This window comes from Oreochromis niloticus, linkage group LG6, assembly GCF_001858045.2.
Source record: "Oreochromis niloticus isolate F11D_XX linkage group LG6, O_niloticus_UMD_NMBU, whole genome shotgun sequence".
Classification (NCBI taxonomy): Eukaryota; Metazoa; Chordata; class Actinopteri; order Cichliformes; family Cichlidae; genus Oreochromis; species Oreochromis niloticus.
Window position 1 is genome coordinate 24,426,917 of NC_031971.2, and position 20,412 is coordinate 24,447,328.

The 20,412-nt window shown below is 39.1% G+C and overlaps 2 protein-coding genes across 2 annotated transcripts; both read left to right on the forward strand.

Annotated features, from left to right (window-relative positions):
• The first annotated feature begins 3,999 nt into the window (after nucleotides 1–3,999).
• LOC100698408 (transcription factor Sox-10) lies at nucleotides 4,000–8,192 on the forward strand. The gene is made up of 4 exons (XM_003447877.4): nucleotides 4,000–4,131; nucleotides 4,485–5,149; nucleotides 5,534–5,805; nucleotides 6,030–8,192. Exons 2-4 carry the CDS (start codon nucleotides 4,707–4,709, stop codon nucleotides 6,815–6,817), a joined length of 1,503 nt encoding a protein of 500 aa, XP_003447925.1. The 5' UTR covers nucleotides 4,000–4,131; nucleotides 4,485–4,706; the 3' UTR covers nucleotides 6,818–8,192.
• A 3,553-nt stretch (nucleotides 8,193–11,745) lies between these two features.
• rnaseh2a (ribonuclease H2, subunit A) lies at nucleotides 11,746–20,376 on the forward strand. The gene is made up of 9 exons (XM_003447878.5): nucleotides 11,746–11,901; nucleotides 13,390–13,525; nucleotides 14,158–14,229; nucleotides 14,513–14,639; nucleotides 14,725–14,812; nucleotides 16,163–16,300; nucleotides 16,860–16,947; nucleotides 19,630–19,753; nucleotides 20,065–20,376. The coding sequence occupies exons 2-9, from the start codon at nucleotides 13,399–13,401 to the stop codon at nucleotides 20,225–20,227; spliced, it is 927 nt and encodes a 308-aa protein (XP_003447926.1). The 5' UTR covers nucleotides 11,746–11,901; nucleotides 13,390–13,398; the 3' UTR covers nucleotides 20,228–20,376.
• The last annotated feature ends 36 nt before the right edge of the window (nucleotides 20,377–20,412 follow it).

Genomic DNA, 20,412 nt, shown 5'->3' on the forward strand with positions numbered 1-20,412 from the left:
TCTTGCTTTTTCTCTCTATCCATCATCAGATTTCAGGAATTTCCCCCTGGGAGCTGTTCAAGTATTACGGCCAAAGCTGGAGGGTGCTCTCTCTTTTCCTACTTCCCTTGTCCTCCCACCACCTGACCATCTAAGTTTCTGTCTTCACAAAAAAACAAACAAACAAAAGAAACACCCAGAAAAAAATGTTCTTCAGAAATAAACTCATCTAAAGCAGCCTCATGTTTTTTCATACATGAAAATGCTCAGTGTGCACCTGAAGAATGGCTCTTTGACCCGCCTCCTGTTGATCAGGATCTTTGACCTCCCTGCTGATCATGGGACCTCGTCCTGCCATCCTCTCCCCGCTCTCCCCGAGGAGCCACAGGAAACAAGCTCTTGTGACACAGTGGTCTGTGCAGCCATGGAGAGGCCCATTACTGCAGTCACATGGCAGGTTAGCGCAGGGACTGATGCGACCATGTGAGCTCTATTTTCTAAATAGTTACAGCTGCCCCGGGGCTCATGAGAGTTTCACACAGGACATATAAAATGCCAGAAAGTGCATGAGGGGTTTAGATTTCAGGCAAAATTTGTCTCTCTCTCATTATTTATTTATTTTTAAATCTCTGCACAAATGATTTAGCTCCAAAGAGATGAAGGTGATCTTTGGTTTTAGCAGCAGGTGTAATAGACGAGGTCTTGACATTAGATGTTTACAAAGCCCTACATGTATTCTAAACCTTTGCTTTTAAAAAATCTTTTAAAGTTTAAATATTTTTAAAGTGGACTTTTAACGCACAACCCAAATATCGTTGTTGCACATAAAGGAAAAGCTTAACCGGAGCATATAAGCGTCAGTACAAGTTTCAGAGGAAGAAAAGTGAAACTCGTAAATGCTATAAAATACTGTTCCTTTATATGACAGTGAATCAGAGCTGGCACTGCAGACTGTCCCCATTAAATTAAAGGAGCTCGACTTCCTGCGTAGTTTTAACTGAATTCAATCATATCTAAAATACAAATAGAATCAATGGGATGAGTAATTATTTTTTAAAATGTGTAAAGTCATTTCAAATTAATTGAGTTTATCTAAACAAATTATCGGTCTATTTTTCTTCCGCTACATATCAAAAGACTTACAAAAAAGTTTCTTCCAAGTGAACGTCCCCAAAGTTTAATCCAAAGGAGCGTGGGAGTGGGTTTCTGCTGCTTTCTGAGGCCTGCTGAGGCTTTCAAATTCAGAGCCGATGAACAAATTTGTACACAGCGCCAAAACGAAAATACAGTCCCTTTCGTCGCATGTATTCATTTTTTTGAGCGCATTAATTTGTAAAATAGTGATGAGTTTTCAGACCGAAACACATGGCTTAGTTAAACATTTGACACTGGATTTAATTAAGCAGCCTGATAGATATTTGTTTTAGTTGAATTATTTAGTCAAACATTTACCTATTGCCTGTATAGTCCCTTAAAAATAATAAAATAAAATGAAATAATTTTCTATCACTAATTGAAGTTTTTTTCTTTCAGTGTGGCAAAAAATAGAAAGAAACATTAGATTCGGTTATTTTCTTCGATAAAAATAAATCATGCATTTGCTTTTGTCGCACATGTAGTTATGGATGAGGAAAATAATTTGGCCTGATTTTTTTTCATGCCTAATAAAACCAGAGGCAGAAAGTTATTTTTTTTTCTTTTTTTTAATCTTAAAAGGAAATTTTGTTCCAATCGTCTGAAAAAATCTCTTTATATTTTCTGCATCGTTTAACATAAAACGCGATAATTACGCGATAAACTCACGGAGTAAAACATAAAAACGTCACAGATTACAGAAACTTAAAGTTAGTAGCAATAATTTACGATGATTATGAGGACTTAATGAGCCGTGCCTCGCGCTGAGATGGTCAGATACACCTGCAACGAGCAGCGGAAGCTTTGATTATTACCTGGATGTGTTTTTGACTAAACGTGATACTGCCTGCGTTTTATTTTAATGGCGTTCTGATAAATTGGCGGCACAGGAACCTCACGGCTCTTTCAGACATGCTCCCTGGGGGGTCATGCACATCCAGCTGCACTAACTAAACACTCTCCGTAAAACCACAAGTTCCCCCATCCCTCTCTTCTGCACAGGGCTGATGTGAAAATTGCAAACAAAATTTTAATCACTTTCTTTTTTGAAAAAAAACAAACAAACAAAACTAAACAGCAACTATCGGGTCACGTTTTCTGTCTACTGCAGACCAACAACAAAACAACAACAACAACACACAAACCTCGGAGGCCTCACCGCAAGTCCGAGCGCTGAGGGCTGGTCGATGGGGTGCAGTATGTAGGTAGGTGTCCCCCACCATCACCAGCACCACCACACCACCGACTACCAACCCGTCATCCTCCAAACATCAACTTCCTACCATTAGCACCTCCGAGGCCCGTATCCAGGTGGCGCAGTGTGTGTTTGAAGATAGCAAAGTGTCGGAGCGGGAGAGAAACATAGAGATCCATGTGTCCCCGTCTGCTGCGGAGTATTTTCTATGTGTGCGCGACTAGTGTCAATGCTAGGACATAAGGGGAGAAAGACGCACACATCGCTCTCTGTTATCATTTTTTTTCTCCATGTTTGCAGCACAAAACTGCTTTTTGTTCCCCTTTTTTTCATTTACGAGGGTTAATGGATAGAGGCTTGGGCGTTTGATCACATGGCTACAATTCACCTGAGATGGAGACAAAGAGAGCAAAGAGAGAAGAGAGAGAGGGAGAAAACTGAGAGTCGGGCTCAACATGAGAGGCAAAAGGATACACAGGGGTCATTGTTGCATTCATTTTGTGTGTGTGTGTGTCCGGGTGCGCATCAAATGCTGCTTAAGTCAATTCTCTATCTTTCCCATCATGCATTAAAATCGCGGCCTTCAATCGTGCAGCCTACAAATAGATCCTAACACGCGAACAAACGCAGAGCGGGACACGGGAAGAGGAGGTTAAGGAGACAAGAAGAATGCAACATTAAATTAAAATCATAATAATAACTATAACACCTGGGTTGTTTTAAGAGATGTCACTACTTGCTGAGATTATCTGTTATTATTATTATTATCATTTTAAATCCAGGCGTCTTTACACGCTTCTTGTCTGTTCCTTCAATTTTCACGCAGATAGAAGCGTAAATAACTCTTAAAGATAGATTTCTCATCTGACATTTCCATTATGAAGCATACCACTCAAAAGTTAAAGGTTATTTCAAGTAAAGGTGTAATATTTGAGATATCAGCTAACTTCAAATCATTTCCAGACATCCCTCCTTTCAGATTCCTGGGTTCCCCCTCCCCTCTTTAAGTCGCATCCACGAATACAAATCAATAGAATAAATTTCGTGACTGTTTTATGAATTGCAGATAATAGTACAATGAATAAGGAGCTACCTTAAAAAAGACAATGACGCTTTAAGTGATCATTATGAGGCCAAATATAAATTCAAAATGATTATTTAGCATAACTTTTATGATTTCATGATCCAAACTAAACCCGTTCAAAACATCCTGCCTAAATTGGCGTTCATGTGTTTTTTCTTTTCTGTGGAATTTCTTCCCGAACCTCTGTTTACCCAAGTCTCTCAAATTTGTAAGATAATTTTGTTGTGAGTAGAGTTTCGTTCAGTCTGAACTGAACTTTACAATTCATTTGGTGCTTTTTTTCAGGAACCGCACGGGGCAATAACTCTCTTCATGATTGTTTATTTGTTTGATATAACATGTCAACACGTCCAACAAAGCTGGCCTTCTCCTGCCTGTAAATGGGCGCACTGTACAGTCATTTAAGCCTCTCCAAGGTAAAAATCTCACCTCTTCTCCGTTGGAAACCTTGCGGTGATGGACAGACGGGCATTAACGCTACGTGGCTTCCGCCCAATCGGAGAGCAGCGGGATAATTAGAGGACCAATCAGAGCAGAGTCTTACTGAGAGGGCGGGGCTGGTTGTGCTGGAATGCTGCCTCTCTGGGAATGTTTTCCACTTTCAATCACTTTTTTTTTTCTCCCTGTCCCTCTCACAAGGCGCTCTTTAAGCTCCGGTGTTGCCACACAGAGCAGCCATTCATCGGCTCTACAGTCAGCCACACACACTTCCATGCTGAACCACTGGACATCTAAATTGGTAAGTTATGTAATTTTATAAATGAGAGTTTATACATAAAAGCGAATATTTGATATTAATATTTTTTGCAAAACGCGTCATTATTATTTTTATTAAACGTTGTATGGACTAAGTTGGATTAAAAATAATAATAATAATAATAATGATAACCATATGTATATATTTTACCGGCGGATTATTATTTTCCTGAATGTGACATTATCGACAAGAAATTCAGTTTCAGTCGCTTTCTGATCACATTTAGTCCCGCTAAGTAACTTAACGTGTTTATCTTTAAATAAATCACTGCTCTTTTGTTTCGGACCAAAATTAGAATGATCATTTTAACAAATTTGTGTCTGTGTGGTTTTTAGATTTAGCCGCTGTTGCTGTAAAGGATTTCCAGCTGAAGGTGGAAAGCATTTGGAGACTTTTACGCAACAGTATGTCTTTGCCTAAGAAGAGTCAACAATAACTGGGCTCCTTGACACCCCGGACATTTACTTCAAACCATTTAATTACTCTGAGAAGTTAGTTCTGTGGCAAAGTTTTCATTTGAGGATTGTCCTATAATTTAACGAAATTGAAAAGGAAAAATGTCCGGCGAGGAGCACAGCCTGTCCGAGGCGGAGCTGAGTCCCGCAGGGTCAGACGATGGTCACTCACTGTCACCGACTCAACCTGGAGCCCCGCCCGGCCAGGACTCACCTCTGACGGGGCCGCCGCAGCAGCTGACCGCGCTCTGTGTCGCGGACGGCAGCAGTGATGATGGAGGCAGACCCAGAGCCAAGTCTGAGGAAGAGGACGATCGTTTCCCGATCGGCATAAGGGAGGCGGTCAGTCAGGTGCTGGACGGGTATGACTGGACACTTGTGCCAATGCCGGTGCGCGTAAACAACGGAAACAAAGCTAAACCCCATGTCAAAAGGCCAATGAACGCCTTCATGGTGTGGGCGCAAGCAGCGAGGAGGAAACTCGCGGACCAGTACCCCCACCTGCACAACGCAGAGCTCAGCAAGACACTGGGCAAACTGTGGAGGTTTGTATTACAAAAAAAAAAAAAAAAAAAAAAAAAAAAAAGGAACAGTGTGGCCATACAAGCGGCACATTTCCTGTGCGTAAAGGATGTACCGGTGCTGAATTTAAGCGTAAAATGTTTGAGCTTCAGTTTGTGGTTGTTTGGTATTAAATCGGATAGAAATCAAAACTTGGTGTTTTTCTGTTGTTCTCCTTTACAGAGAGAATTTTAAAAGTAAACAAACAGATTTTAACCCAAAGAAGTAAAGAAAAAAAAGATATTTATGCATTACGCATGATTCGGAAAGCAGGAGATATTTATGATCTTCAGACATGTTTTAATAAAATATTTTCAAAATGAACTTGGAGGCAATATAAGACTAGTCGTTGTTTTTCTGCTCCCTAGGCTACTGAATGAGACCGACAAGAGGCCATTCATCGAGGAGGCAGAGAGGCTGAGAAAACAGCACAAGAAGGACTACCCGGAGTACAAGTACCAGCCCCGGAGACGCAAAAATGGCAAACTGATGCCTTCTAATGAGTCAGATAGCCAGGGGGAAGGGGAGGCCAGCCACTCCCAGTCACACTACAAGACTGTGCATCTTGAGCACAATGGCGGGGCTGGGTCTCCACTGGGTGACCTGCACCACCACCACCATCATCACCACCATCCTGCTGGTAGGTGTCTTCCCGTTTCTATGGACGTCTTAGTGATATTATTATTTTCACGTTGCGAGAGATGTGATCCCAAATTTCAACGAGTGAAAATTATTAATTTATGTTGTCATTTCAAAATATTACTTATGTTAGGTAAAAGATACAAAACAAACAAACAAACAAAAGCCTTTTTGTATCTGATGTCAAAGTTCACCTTATCATGTTGCTCCTTCTTTCTCTTTTAGGTCAGGGTCACAGCCCGCCAACTCCACCTACCACCCCAAAGACAGAGCTCCAGTCTGGGAAACTGTCAGATGCCAAGAGGGAGGGGGGAGCAGGAGCGCCTGGAGGATCAGGGGGGCCCAGGGGAGCCCTTGGGGTTGGAGCTGAAGGGTCATCCGGTGGTCCCTCATCTTCAAGTGCTAAACCCCACATCGATTTTGGCACCATGGACATCGGCGAGATCAGCCATGAGGTGATGTCCAACATCGAGCCATTTGACGTGAACGAGTTTGACCAGTACCTCCCTCCAAATGGTCACCCTCAGAGCGCGACTGGGGCTCCTGCAGCTGGATCCTCAGCCTCGTCTTACGCCTACGCCCTGGCTGCTGCGAGCGGGCACTCCGCCTGGCTGTCCAAACAGCAACAACAGCCTCAGGCCTCCCCATCTTCATCCGACCCATCCAAGGCTCAGATCAAAAGTGAATCTGTCTCCGGTACCCACTACGCCGAAGCCTCATCCTCTCCCTCCTCAGGCACCCATGTCACCTACACCCCACTCAGCCTGCCTCACTATGGCTCCGCGTTTCCATCGTTGGCCTCCAGAGCTCAGTTTGAGTACGGAGACCACCAGGCCCCCGGGGCATACTATGCCCACTCCAGCCAAGCCCCTGGGCTGTACTCAGCCTTCTCCTACATGGGCCCTACACAGAGGCCTCTGTACACTACCATAGGAGACCCCTCCAGCGTGGCGCCCTCTCACAGCCCAACTCACTGGGAGCAGCCTGTTTACACCACACTCACAAGACCTTGAGGGAGACCAGCTGAGCAGAAGGAAATATGGGAAGTGTGTGAGTGGATCTGTGTGTGTGCAAAATATGTGAGTGTGAGCGCGCGTGTGTGTGTGTATGCCCGTGCCATATTGATGTTATATTAGAAGTTTTTACTTTTTTAGTCAGTTTAATGCAATGTGCATCCATGGGGCCTTAAACAGTTAAAGAAAATACCCACACAGTATAGAGTGTGATTCCTGGGTCATCAGCCAATCAAAACCAGAAGAAAACTTAACAAACATGTGCCATCAAAAATTTCGTAGGTTGGGACGTACAGGAAAGGGTGTAAAGATAGACAAGTGAACGAGACGTTGAAAGTGGACAAATGGTTTGATGAGTGACTCCGATTTGACCCAGAACTGCTGGGTTTAGACTGACATAATCAGAATTTATTAACCAAACTAAAGGTTGTTTGTGATGTCTTTGTGTTATTTTATATGAGTAGTAAGTTTATTGTCATTGTGGATATCCTAGGGTGTAACTTTATTGTGTTTGATTTGATATTACACATCTACATCTGCACCACTGCTTTTGGGGGGTGAAAAAAAGGCATCTTTCGATGATCCCTGGGGTTGTTTTTTCATGGCCAGAAAAGGATAGCTGCAACTTTTCTTTCTCTGTAGATAGCGCAGTCTCACTGTATCACTGTCCTGCCTTTATATTAACTTTGCTGAACTGATCAATGAAGCATTTAAGGGGAAAAATAGGAAAAAGAGAGGGAAAGAGAGCTCTAAAAGATGCATTTCGACTTGTTGCTCAGTCTCGGACACTTACCTCAGCTCTGTTTGTTTTGTGCCAACAGCAAAGGAGAAATATGACTGGATACATGGGTGACTAAAGCAAATTTCCACTTTTCTTTTTGATTACTAAGTGCCTGAAAGATTCCTGATCCACCTTTAACAGAGTTCAAATCTATAAGTGCAAAGTCTCAACCAAATCTCTCAAGATAATTGGCCAGCTTGGGTCCTGCTTAAGGATTAGAATCACATGTACGGCCGTTCTGCTCCGCATGTGGGCCAAAGCCACGCTTTTGTTTTTACACTTTCTTCCTATGTTGCGCCCTCTTCCCCCTTTTACCAATGTGAATAATGGTCATTACCACAGCTTCACCTTTATTACGTGACACATACTTTATCATTTTATACTGACCCTTTTCTCATGTAGTTGATATTTTTATGTAAGTAATAATGCATCGTGTCACACCTTTGCTTCTTCCATTTTGTATAATTCTGGATAGTTTTGTAAAGTGTTTGCTATACATTCACTTGAGTATTTTGCTTCCTTACCAGAAAAGCAATGTTGAAATATTATTGTTGTCATCTATTAAATCAATTTATTTATAAAAAAAAAAAAAAAGTCCTGTGTGAGAGTTATTTAATGCAGTAGTAGTGGTTCAGGAATAACATATGAAGCAGTTAGCAAGTGAAGGGTGAAAAAAACAAAAAATTAATTAAAAACACGCCGCTGACGTGTGAACTGTAATAACAACACAATCAGAGCCCCACCACCATAAGCTGTTTAGTGTGTTTGTGTGTGTGGTAGGCTAAAATTGACTACTAATTCCCCCACATTTAATCGGCTGGGGACTGCGTGTTACTGAGAAAGACAAAGAGAGCCATTCAACGAAAGCGAGGGACAGAAAGAGAGAGAAGGGGTGGGTGTAAAGAGCCAGAGGCAAGGCCAATTTCAGCTCAGTAACCAGCGTACACTCGGACTTTTGTACATGGCCTTCCTTTCACTCTACCCTCTCCTCTCCACCTGAGGCTCCCTCCCTGCCTCCACACTCAGCTGCAGTTTAAACCAATTCAGATGGCACGCAAAATTCAAAGGTCAAGTTCATTGCTCTCTCCGCGTTGGGGGTGATGCAGACATGCGCCAAAATAAGGAAGTGGGAGTTTTAAATAAAAAGAGCAGCCCAAGCCCAAGGGAAGGTTTTACATTACAAAAAGGCATCTTAGATTAATCTTATATTAAGGCATCTTAAATTAATCCTACCAGTCGGAGAATAAACACTCTTAAAATCATGTTGTGGGCAAGATAAGAAAAGAAAGATAAGCAGCCATGGCTCCAGCTTTTTGCCTACCTCCAGGCCATGACAAAACTGAAAAACAAACCTTGAATGGCTTTTAAAAGGGGGCATGTGAAGGAGTGCGCCCCAAAAAACCCAAATCTTTTTTAAGAATGTAAAAAGATTCAGAGCAAGTTTCAGGAGTAGATATAAATATTCACATGAAAACATTGCATTTTTGCTTTTCTGCACCTTTATGTCATTTTGTTCAATAAAGCATTTCATACTTTGTTAAACATTGGTGAGTTTATTGTGTTATGCTACATAAACTCATATAAAGTCCAAATAAACTCACATAAGAACATACTTAGAAATACTTTCATTTCAAAGATTTAGTTTTTATACTTATCAGCACAAATAATCCCAAATAGTATTATAATGTAATACTATTATAGTACTTATCTGTTTTCAGCCATTTTCAAAGCTAAATTAGAAATCAGCCAAACCAAGCTCAAGTAATTCATGTTATGTTATTTGGGTGATCATAACGTTGCTACAGGCAACTCACAGCACAGACACTGGTGTTAGACTGGAGCACACATGATTATATAAATGCACATGCTACAAATTCCTCAAAGAGTCATAAGTGGGAATTCATTGCTTAGATTTGCACAGTTGTGTCTGGAAAAAAACCATAAGACTTCTGGAACAATGTCCTTTGGATAGTTGAGACCAGAATGGGGGTGTTTGGCTTTAATGCACAGCATGACATTTGGAAACAGCTCACACCAAACTATTGCTATGGCCTTTTTGCAGCCAGAGGTCCTTGGCACCTTGCAGTCCCTGAGCGAAAGTATTACAGAATTAAATTTGGCACAATCTGCCCAACAGATAAAGCTAAAGACAAGACTCAAAGTGTTGCAGGGTCCCAGTCAAAACCTGATTGAATGCTGTGGCATGCATGCAAACCTCAAAGAAAAGTCGGCAGAGATTCCTTCACAAATGTGAGAGACTGACACAAAAAACAGATACTTCAAGTTACTGCTGATAAAGGTTGTTATACAAAAACTATGGAGTGTACATAGTTTTTCACAAGACTCCAGCTTGTCAGTTTTAACATTTTTGGGTCAGACAGCAGCCCAAATATTGACAGCATTAAAGAGAAGAAGCTGGTGCAGTATCACTCCGCAACAAACAGTGGCGGTTACAGTTTTGATACAGTTTGCTGATGCCATAAAAAGAGGGGAGGAAGAAGAAGAAGACCTCAGTCAGACTGGATTCAGAAGAACATTGGGAAGATAAAATAATAGAAAGGAATATACTCATATGTAACAGGGTGAACAAATCACAACTATATTTCTAATGCTGAGAGGCAGTGCTGCTGTATATACATCCACACAAACAATTCAGGTATATTTATTCACTTAAATAAGCTTTTAAATTTTTAAGCTCTTTTAAACATGTGAAATATGATTTCAGCTGCTGTTTTGTCTCATAATCATGTTTGAGTTACAGTATCGGTCCATGCACAGATCAAAACATTTACTTTTTAACCACATTTGTGAGATTCACGTATGCTGACATTTGCAAACCATTCAAAACGTGGACAGTTGTCACTTTAAGAGGTAGTTTGTCACCTTGAAAGAAATCATCATGATCCCAGTTACGAATTGCTTATTAGCTGATGCCAACTTTTCAGTCAAATCAAAGAGGAATATCATAGTTTGGTCAATACCTTTAAAAAATGGCTACAGAGCTGGGAAAGCTCAATAAGAGACATTTGCATGAGACAGAAAATAAAGTAAAGGAGGCAAGAAGCAAGACATAAGACCGAAAATAAGATAAAGAGCAGATAAGAACTGGTCACAGCAGCTTAAACGGATCATATTTCATGGCTATTACAGAAACAGTAGAGCACATCCTCATCTCCTGCAGAAAAAAAGTTATGTATGTGCAAGGATTGGCTAGGGTTAAAAATAAAGCTGTACAGATTCAGTAGAGGAAAGAAACTCAATTAGTGGGTGCTTGAAAGCAACTGGCCTTACAAATACTGTGGATGGCAGTGTATTCAGTTCAGAAGGAGGAAGTAATGCAACTCTAAATGATGCCAACTGCCACGGAACTCTAAAGAACAAGAGTCTGTCGATGTTGTGCCAAAATGTGATTTCTGATGTTTCTCTGTGCTTTTAAGGTCTAATATCTTTTCTTATATTGGTAAATAGGTTGTAGTCAACAGGATATATTAATGGGCCTATATAGTAAATAATGAAATGATCTGTTTTGCAAGTGTCTTTAGGACTCTGCATCATTGTACTTGTTGTAATCAGTCAAGTCCTTTTTAGCCTCTTAACAGGTTTAGTTGCAATTTCTGATGTCCTCTAGGCCAGATCTCTCTTTAAAAAGGCATCTCTAATGTCAATGAGACCTTTGTATCTGTATAACAAACGTTCATTCTGACTCAAAGAATAGTACACTAGTTTATACAACATTTCACTATAGGGAATATTATAGGGTTACTGGCTCAGAAAGAGAAACAGCATGTTTGGTCTTTGTGCTGGAATGATGCAAGAATAAAGATTATTAGATGTCTTGATGCATTCTCAATCATCCAGGAAAGTAAATCTCCAAAAGTTGAATCTGTTCATCTGGACGTAGCGTTTTGTGGGAGAAACGTTTCGTCACTCATCCAAGTGACTTCTTCAGTCACTTGGATGAGTCAAGTCCTTGGCACTTGGATACAATTTATACAATTTATAATTTATTATTATTTAATTAATTAATGACACTTTTATTTGATTATTTAATAATGTATTTATTTAACTAATTTTGGCACTTGCGGCCCTCTATAGAAAATCAGTACGGGGGAAGAAAAGACTGAAATGATAGACTAAAAAACTGGGGGTGGCAGTAATACAACTCTAGAGAATTAGAACTGCCATCAAACACGAGAGAAGAAGAACCGATGATGACGTCAGTCCAGGGGCGCCAAATCTGCTGCACGGTACACACAGAAATACTCGTCAGGTGAAGTTTGGGCTGTTTTCATCATCTGAGCAGGTCAGCATAAACTTTGCTTGTGTTTATGACGATGTGTGCTACTTTGGCATTTTCTCCCAGCAGCCTAGACTAATGACTTAAACACAAATCTCAAGGGCGAGCTGGTTAAAACTGTCCGTTTGAGTGTCGCGTAGCATTTAGCTAACGTTTAAGCTCACAGCAGCCACACGGATAATAACAGAGCATTTCATATTTCTTCTGAAATGCACCTTTTCCGTTGATAAAATCCCCGTAAAAAATATCCGTTCTCTAAAGTTGTAAGGATCCGAAATGTGGCGATTTTCTCTATATATGCAGTAAATGTAGGAGAAAAGAAGCAATTTCTTTAAAAGTTAATTGTCATACAATCATTTAATCCAACAACGGAATAACTGTGTGTGGTTAGTCTATGTCCGATTGTAGGTCTGTGTGTGTTTCATTGTGTCTGAATGTGTATAACTTAGTGAGTCAGAGCTGGATCTCACATTTCTGTCATTTGACTTTTAGAGTACCATCGCACCCTGGGATCTTACATCTCCCTTCACAAAGTCCCTTACACACACCCACAGATTCACACAACATCATTTGCTCTCCTCTCAGGAGCTCAGTCTGGGTAGAGCTGTTATTCTCCTCCTGTAAGGTAGGTAAGAAAAACAATGTTCTGTATTTCGTTGTTTTTCTTACCCACCTTACATATCAGGTTTTTTTTTTCCTGATTTCTTGCTAAATATTGATATTAAAATATTCTTAAATATAGTGTGTAGAATTTTTTTTTCTCTTTATTTTTATTTTTTTAAACAGTAGTAGAAACCTGCCAGCCAGCTGCGACCCTTGTGGGGTACAGTCTAAATTTAATGTTGTTGGTTTCTCTTGGCTGACTAAAACTTGTTTGTCCTTCAACAGCCACCTTAGCTAGGATATCAACTTGAATAGAGAGAAGTAAGAAAACAAAATTCAGTTTACTGCAGTCTTACTAGCAGTGAGATTTTATGCACTGCAACTTTTAACCTGATCCTAAAGCGTGTGGTTTTTTTTTTTTTTTTGCACACTTTATTTAAGTTTGCACAAATGTATGGTCCCATCAGTCAATGCTGTCGAAACATTAACACCCCACTGTGTGCCCTGACACACCTGATTTAGATGCTATACAGGGCATTAAATGATGCCTCTTCTTCAGCAAAATTATTAAGTTATTAAGTGTGTCTTTGCAGTTTTTCTGAGTTGAAAGAATTCATTTAAAGAGTTTTACATTTTCTGATTCTTTTTTTCCCTTTAGTTTTCAGTATTTGTTTTCTCTTCAGTTAGGCTTCGGTTATTTTCGTAGTGGATTTGATTCTTATATTTATTTATTTGGTTTTAGTCTTTTTAATTAAAGTTTGGAGGGTATTTATCAGGGGCACCTGTTACAGAAGTTTAAAGTAAGTAAAGTAATAGATACATGCCTTACTTTGTGACTCACTAAGACAAAAATCAGCTTTAAATTTAATTTAATTTTGCATGTTCTTTCAGCCATCAATCATGGACCTCAGCCCCTTTGAAGCTGACAACTCCGTCAGCTGCCGGCTGGTTTCTGAGATCCCTGAAGTCTGCAAAACGGAGGATTGTTGTCTTGGCATTGATGAGGCTGGCAGGGGGCCTGTGCTGGGTACGTGACTTTTACTTACTCTAAGCTAACCACTCGAGGTTCTTCTATATTTGAAACACAGAGTGCAAACTATGTATGTAAAGTTATGCTGAAACATAGTGTTAAAATTGCACTTAACTAAATTAAATGTTTGCCAAATATGACAAATTGTAACCTTTAATTGAAAATTAATTAAAAAGCTTCATAACATGTTTTGAAATTTTATCCTACAACTTATTTTGAAATTTAATAATTTTGTTTACTGGTCTGGATACACAGAATGTGAAATTCTGGTCTAATACCAGTGTTAAAGAACAGTTTGTCCAGTGCTTTTTTTAATGTTTGTTTTTAATTTATTTGCTATTAATATCCCTTATTTGCTAGAAAAAGGAGAAAATTTTTAATGGTTAAAAACCATCAGATTTTCTGATCACCTCACTGTCCTTAAACATTAAGGCAGTGGAAAATTTTGACAGAAGACCTTTGGTACCTTTGGTAAATTTCATGTTATTTGTTGATAGGAGCCAACCATGTAGCTATGAGCTGATATTGATGTTTGTCATCTCCCTGTTATTTGCCATTTGGGTTTTGGGTGAATTAGTATGTACATTTAGTAGAGAAATCTAACAGTTTTGATGTTACTTGTGATGCAGGGCCAATGGTGTATGGGATATGTTTCTGTCCACTTTCCAAAAAGGAGGAGCTGAAGGACATGAAAGTAGCAGGTAAACCAGTTTGCTTGTATTGCTGTATTTAAACTGAGAAAAGCGCAGCATACTTTATGAATATAATGCTTTAAACTCATTATCACTGCTGTCCTCCCGGACAATTAAACAAAAAAAAAGAAAGAAAAGTATGAAGCTTGCTAATCATTATTTACTTTGTTTCAGTAGCTAAAAATGTCACCAGAAAATAAATGAGCATAAAAAGCCCCCCAGCGTTTTCCTTTCCACATTTGAAAATACAATTTGTCATTGTGTCTTCAGTGATTATTTGCTTTTCTTTTAGATTCAAAGACCCTGACAGAGGCAGAAAGAGAGAATCTTTTTGAAAAACTGGTTGAAGCTAAGAGTTATGTTGGGTGGGCTCTGCAGATTCTGTCGCCAAACACCATCTCTACCTGCATGTTACGGAGGTAATTTGGGCATACAGCGCCATGCACTTGGAGGTTTGTTACCATCATTCATGCACACTAACATAATGTCTATTTTTCCTCCAAGGACAAAATACAACCTCAACGCCCTTTCACACGATACGGCAATAGACCTTGTACAGTATGCCTTGGACAGTGGAGTACAGCTTAAAGAGGTAGGTAAACAGTTTACATGAAATGTTTAAATATGTGCACATTATTCTTTTAATATTGGGTCTGCAATGTCCTGTATAGGCCATATTTCCTCTATGTTCCTAAAAGCTAAATGTGCTTTGAAACTGTCCTTCCAGCCTTAGGGGGCACTTTATGCATGTGTTGCGGGGGTGGGCAGTTAAGGGGCAGGGGGCATTGTGGAGAGCCACACTAATAAGTACGGTTAAATTGTGCTCAGTATTAATCTCTTTAAACTCTCTTGATGTCTGTATAAACAGTTTCTGGTAAGAAAAAATGTTACAATTAGGCAATGAAAATGTGAAAAAGACCTTGTAAAAACACCAATATTTTATCACTATTTAATTAACATTTCAAAAAATTACAGAAGAAAAGTTACATGTTTTTGCAAAATTTCAAAGACTTTTAATTTTAAACAAAGCACTTTTGCTATTTTGGTTATAGTTTTAATTACTTCATTTGCAGTTTTTAAGTTCTTTTTTTCTTTTTCAATGAGAGAATCTTTTTTGGGCTTGAACAAGTAAATTAAATTTGGGTTTAATGCCTGAGATGAAAATATGAACACATCAACAACAAATCTGCCTTGCATTATGTACCTTAGAGCACTGGATGTGCTTGCCTTTCTTCTTAAAAAACAAAATTGATATTTCTTCTCTCAGGTCCCATACTCTTGCCCATGAATGAGCCACACACAGCTGTGTGGTAGCCTGTGTCACCATTCAGACACTTTATCTTGCATTTGCTTCAAAAGTCAGACTTTTTTTTTTTTTGTTATAATACCTGCCATTACACCTGCAATTTATTCCATTACGGCCTATCCAAGCTTGCAGTTGCCTAACTTTCACTGACCTCAAACTTTTTTGTTTTTCCAACGTAGAAAAATGTGTTGCAGACTTTATAGGTATTACGTAGCGCCAAGGAGAAAAAGTTACATCGAAAAACAAAGTTGTCTGCTTTGTTTTTCAATGGAAACTCCATACTTCCTGCAAATTCTATCTGTCTTGTTACTGTTTGCCTTGAGATTGACACATTCCCCAATGCTTCTTTTTTCCCCCTCATATTATTGGGCATATTAGTGCAGAACAGTCCACCAATGACCTCCACTACAGGTGGTCTAGGACCGTACAGTGGCCAGGTCTGATCTACTGTATCGTCAAATAAAAACCAAAATATAATAAATCTCTATCTTATCCCAGCTTTATTATATTTGAAGTCATAATTATCCTTTTTGTTTAACTGTTTTAAGTTGTAGCTCCGAGTGATCCAACGTGACTTTTTCATTGTGTATTATTTGCCTCGGTCTTAACTTTTACCATCTCTGTGGTGTTGTGCAGATTTATGTGGACACAGTTGGCCCAGCGGACAAGTATGAGGTTAAACTCTCTCAGCGGTTTCCGGGTATTCAAGTGACTGTGAGGCCAAAAGCTGACTCCCTGTTTCCAGTTGTCAGTGCAGCCAGTATCTGTGCAAAGGTTAGTGACCAGTCCTCAGCTGGATTTAAGTCTTTTCTATTTTTAAATTCCTGGGCTATTAGAGTTGGTTGGTACTTTATTATCTCTAGGGTGTGAAGCTACCTTCAGAGATTTTATTGAAGTATTGAAATAAGCAGTTCTTACAAGCTGTAGTAAATGCAAAACAGTTGTGCATTGGATTTTGCACAACTTTACTATCAGGCTAAAGAGAAGCATTTGAACAATAATGCAAGATTATGTCCTTATTCGTGTAAGGATTACACACTTTTTATGGTATTTTTTTAGTGATATATCTTATGCGATTATGTAGTGTGGAAAACAGAGTTTTGGTTCTTGAAATATTCAGTATTTTGCATTGAGATGTTTTTTTTTTTCTCCACTTAAAAAATGTGCACCTTAGAAATGTTTCTGGTTTACTGCAGTAGACAGCAGACCAAAAGGAGCAATTTTCCTTTTGCGATTATTGACCTACCGTTGCTGTTACTAAAGAATTTTCATATTTTATATTTCATATTTTCAGCTCTTAAGGAGTTTTCTGGTGCTATTTTTTGGTTTACAGGTTGCTAGGGATCGTGTCGTGAAAGGCTGGAACTTTGCAGAGGACTTGGGAGAGGTGGATACAGACTATGGCTCAGGGTACCCTAATGGTAAGAAACCATGCACATATGTTATTATCCATCCGTAATAACATGTTTGAAATGTAGTGGCTAAAACTAAAAGTTTGTTTTGCTTAAGTAAAAGTATGTAAAGTTAGTGCTGTGGAACAATTAAGTAGAGCAAACTTCTGAAATGTTGCTGTGAGTGTGGGTACAAATATTAGGTTGTACACTGAACATAAATGATAAGTCATATTAACCTAGTTAACTAGTTAACTTTAAATTAAATGCACTTAATATACCTTAGTGTAGCTGTTAAAGCTGGGGTGGGCCACACAGTGAAAATTTTAACTGAAACCTGACACATAAACAGTGTAGAATTACTTTAACCTCAATGGAAAAAATATGACTTATTACATTATTACAAATCACTGCTTTTGTGCCATTTAAAAAAACAAACATTTCTTTGGCATATGTTTGGGGGTTTTTTGTGTCAGGCTAAGGTCCTCCTATATCACACTATACAATTCATTTGTGTATCAGCTTTATATATTATACATTATATTTAATGCTGACACTTTTTATGAAAAGATACATGGTTGTATTCATATTAATTCCAATTAATTTTGTTTGTTATTTTTTGTGTTTGACACAAATAAAAGTTTTAAATGTAGTGGCTAAAACTAAAAGCCCATTCCGCAAAAGGTATAGCGGAATGGGCTCGTTTGTCCCCACCTTTTTTGCTTTCTTCTGACCACTTCTCATGCTAGGGCCTTCATCTGGCTCTTAACACAGGACCCAGGTCAAATGGACTACTTTTTCTTTTCAAATATTTATCGATTGCTGTTACGCACTGCATTGTGTCACAGCATGACTATTAAGTAATTTCTTCGTGGTCTTCTGTTTTCCTGTCAGTTAGCAACTCATTTAATTAAAGCAGGTAGTTGTACTGCCCTCTAGTGGAAGAGAATGTAATTGTTCTGCCCGTTACTCATGCCGGTTGCTTAGAGTACTAATCAGGTCGAACCAGATAATCTTCCACGGCACACCTATGTGCTGCGGCACAGTGGTTGGGAAACACTACTATAGCCAATGCTGTAAAAAGCTGAACACCCTACGCGTGCTAGTGTTAACTAGGTGTCACAACCATATTCTGCAACTAGATAGGACACGCAGGGCGGATGAGACACCGCTCCTTCTCTATCTCTGAGAGAGAGAGAGAGGCAGCACTCTCAACTTCATCCTGGGAGCTGAAGTAAAGTAGTAAGTAAAATTTATTTATATAGCACTTTTTAAGACAAGAAGCTATTACAAAGTGCTTCACATGGGAATATAAAAGCATATTAAACAAAATAATATAACAATATAAAGGAAGTATAAAAGCATATCAAATAGTTAGTGCTAGTGCAAGGATTTTAAAATGGGAGTGATATAGGAGAATTTATTACTGTGGGTTAAAAGCCTTGCTGTGGCATTTTTGACCGCTTGAAAGCGATTTAAGGAGGCCTTAGACAGACAGGAAAAGAGTGCGTTACAGTAGTCTAACCGGGAGGATATGAAGGCATGAACAAGCATCTCCATTTCACCTTTGGAGACAATAGTCCTAAGTTTAGCAATATTTCTTAAATAAAAAAAGCAGGAGCAGGTCACAGACTTGATATGATCTCTGTCAAAAGACAGAGATTGATCAAAAATTATCCCAAGATTCGGAGCAGTAGCCTTAATCAAGGATGAGAAAGGACCCAGACTTTGACTAATTTGGGGCTTGATACTCTATGGGGCAAGAATTAAACGCTCAGTCTTGTCTGCGTTCAACTGCAAAAAATTATTTGTCATCCAACCATTAATTTCCTTAGACAGTCCATTAGAGGGATAATTTGTCTAATTCCCAAGGTTTAAAGGAGATGTGTAATTGGATATTGTCTGCATACAGATGGTAGGAAATAATTTTGAAACCGCTGATTATACGGCCTAAAGGAAGAATATATAATGAAAATAACAAGGGGCTTAAAACCGATCCTTGAGGGACTCCACATGAAAATTTAGCTATATCTGACCAGAAGTTTCCCGCCGAAACTAAAAGTGTTCTATCCACAAGAAATGAGGTGAACCACTTTAGGACAGATTCAGATGTCCCTACCATATGATTTAAGTGGTGGATTAAGATCTGATGATGAAGTCAGGCCCATCCCATAGTGAGACATCTCACTCATGCTATTCTGAGAACAGGGGTTACACAAGTAACCTAAAGTTATATCACATTACAGTTATATCACCGTTGTAAATAAGCACAAAAACAATTGAACCTGCTTAGCCATACCATACTGTCACTGTCATTATATTATGCTGCTATTCATACTGTCATTATATTAATGCTGCTATCCTGTAAATATCATACTTACTTTTGTAAGTACTTACGTTTGTTTTATTGTACCTTTTATATTTTACATTTATATTTATTATTGCATTTTGCACCAAGGGAGTGGCACTCCAATTTCGTTGTACCCTGTACAATGACAATAAAGGCTATTCTATTCTGTTCTATTCAATTTACATCAAAGGGACACTGTTTTAATTAGCGACGGACATTGTTGGGATTAACAGTTTGAAATAACATTTCACTTGTTCAATTTAACACTGCCTACTTAAGACTGTTATGCTAAAATAATTTTATTTGCATGTAAGTTTTGTAGAAAAACTAGCACTGAGACCCACTCTTTCCTTTGTTTCCAGATCCCAAGACGAAAGCATGGTTGCTGAAGTACCTCGACCCAGTATTTGGTTACCCTCAGTTTGTTCGATTTAGCTGGAGCACTGCCCAAACCCTAATGGACAGCAAAGCGGTTAATGTGCATTGGTAAAGAGCCTTCAAACTCTATTCTGATCAAAGTCCTACTTTGGTTTTGAAATCCTCAATTAAAGCAGCATCTTTCCTTCTGTGATTCTGCTCTTATACTGTTTCTGCTATTTGTGAGCACAGATCTGGCTGATACCAATTTCTCATAGTGTATTTACAAAATACTTTGTTTTTCAGTGTGTCTGTTAGATAAGAATACTTGCAAGATCACAGGCTACACTTAATCTCTGTGCTAATCGTTTGACCTTAGGAGACAAGTAGTTGGCACAGAGTTTAAAAAACAGTCTTTGTCCTCGTAAATCTTTTCTCAGGGACGATGATGAAGAGGATGGCGAGAAGGCAGCGCAGAGGCAGAACAACAAGTCAATGTTGTCCTACTTCAGTGTATCATCTGGAGGTAACAACCAAAATGCAACCCACCAGGCACACCGCTTCTTCACTGAGCGGAGGCTGAAGAGCCTCAACACACTCTAAAGAAACGTTAGAGGGCCTTCACATACGTCCTGGAAGTCATAAATGCATTGTGGGACTTTTTTTGTAACACGGATGCAAACCTCAGTCATCTGTCTGTATTTGTCTTGTTTGTAACTGTTTTTATATATAAAGATGTTGTTTAAATATGTTTTAAAGTGTGTTCTGCATTCTGTACCATACATCAA

What these genes read in the sequence shown, in the direction of transcription:
- LOC100698408 (XM_003447877.4), top strand. Translation starts at nt 4,707, where the DNA reads ATGTCCGGCGAGGAGCACAGCCTGTCCGAGGCGGAGCTGAGTCCCGCA. An exon ending in ACACTGGGCAAACTGTGGAG is followed by an intron (nt 5,150 to 5,533) that starts GTTTGTATTACA and finishes TCTGCTCCCTAG; the next exon opens with GCTACTGAATGAGACCGACA. An exon ending in TCATCACCACCATCCTGCTG is followed by an intron (nt 5,806 to 6,029) that starts GTAGGTGTCTTC and finishes TTTCTCTTTTAG; the next exon opens with GTCAGGGTCACAGCCCGCCA.
- rnaseh2a (XM_003447878.5), top strand. Translation starts at nt 13,399, where the DNA reads ATGGACCTCAGCCCCTTTGAAGCTGACAACTCCGTCAGCTGCCGGCTG. An exon ending in TCTACCTGCATGTTACGGAG is followed by an intron (nt 14,640 to 14,724) that starts GTAATTTGGGCA and finishes TTTTCCTCCAAG; the next exon opens with GACAAAATACAACCTCAACG. An exon ending in CAGCCAGTATCTGTGCAAAG is followed by an intron (nt 16,301 to 16,859) that starts GTTAGTGACCAG and finishes TTTGGTTTACAG; the next exon opens with GTTGCTAGGGATCGTGTCGT.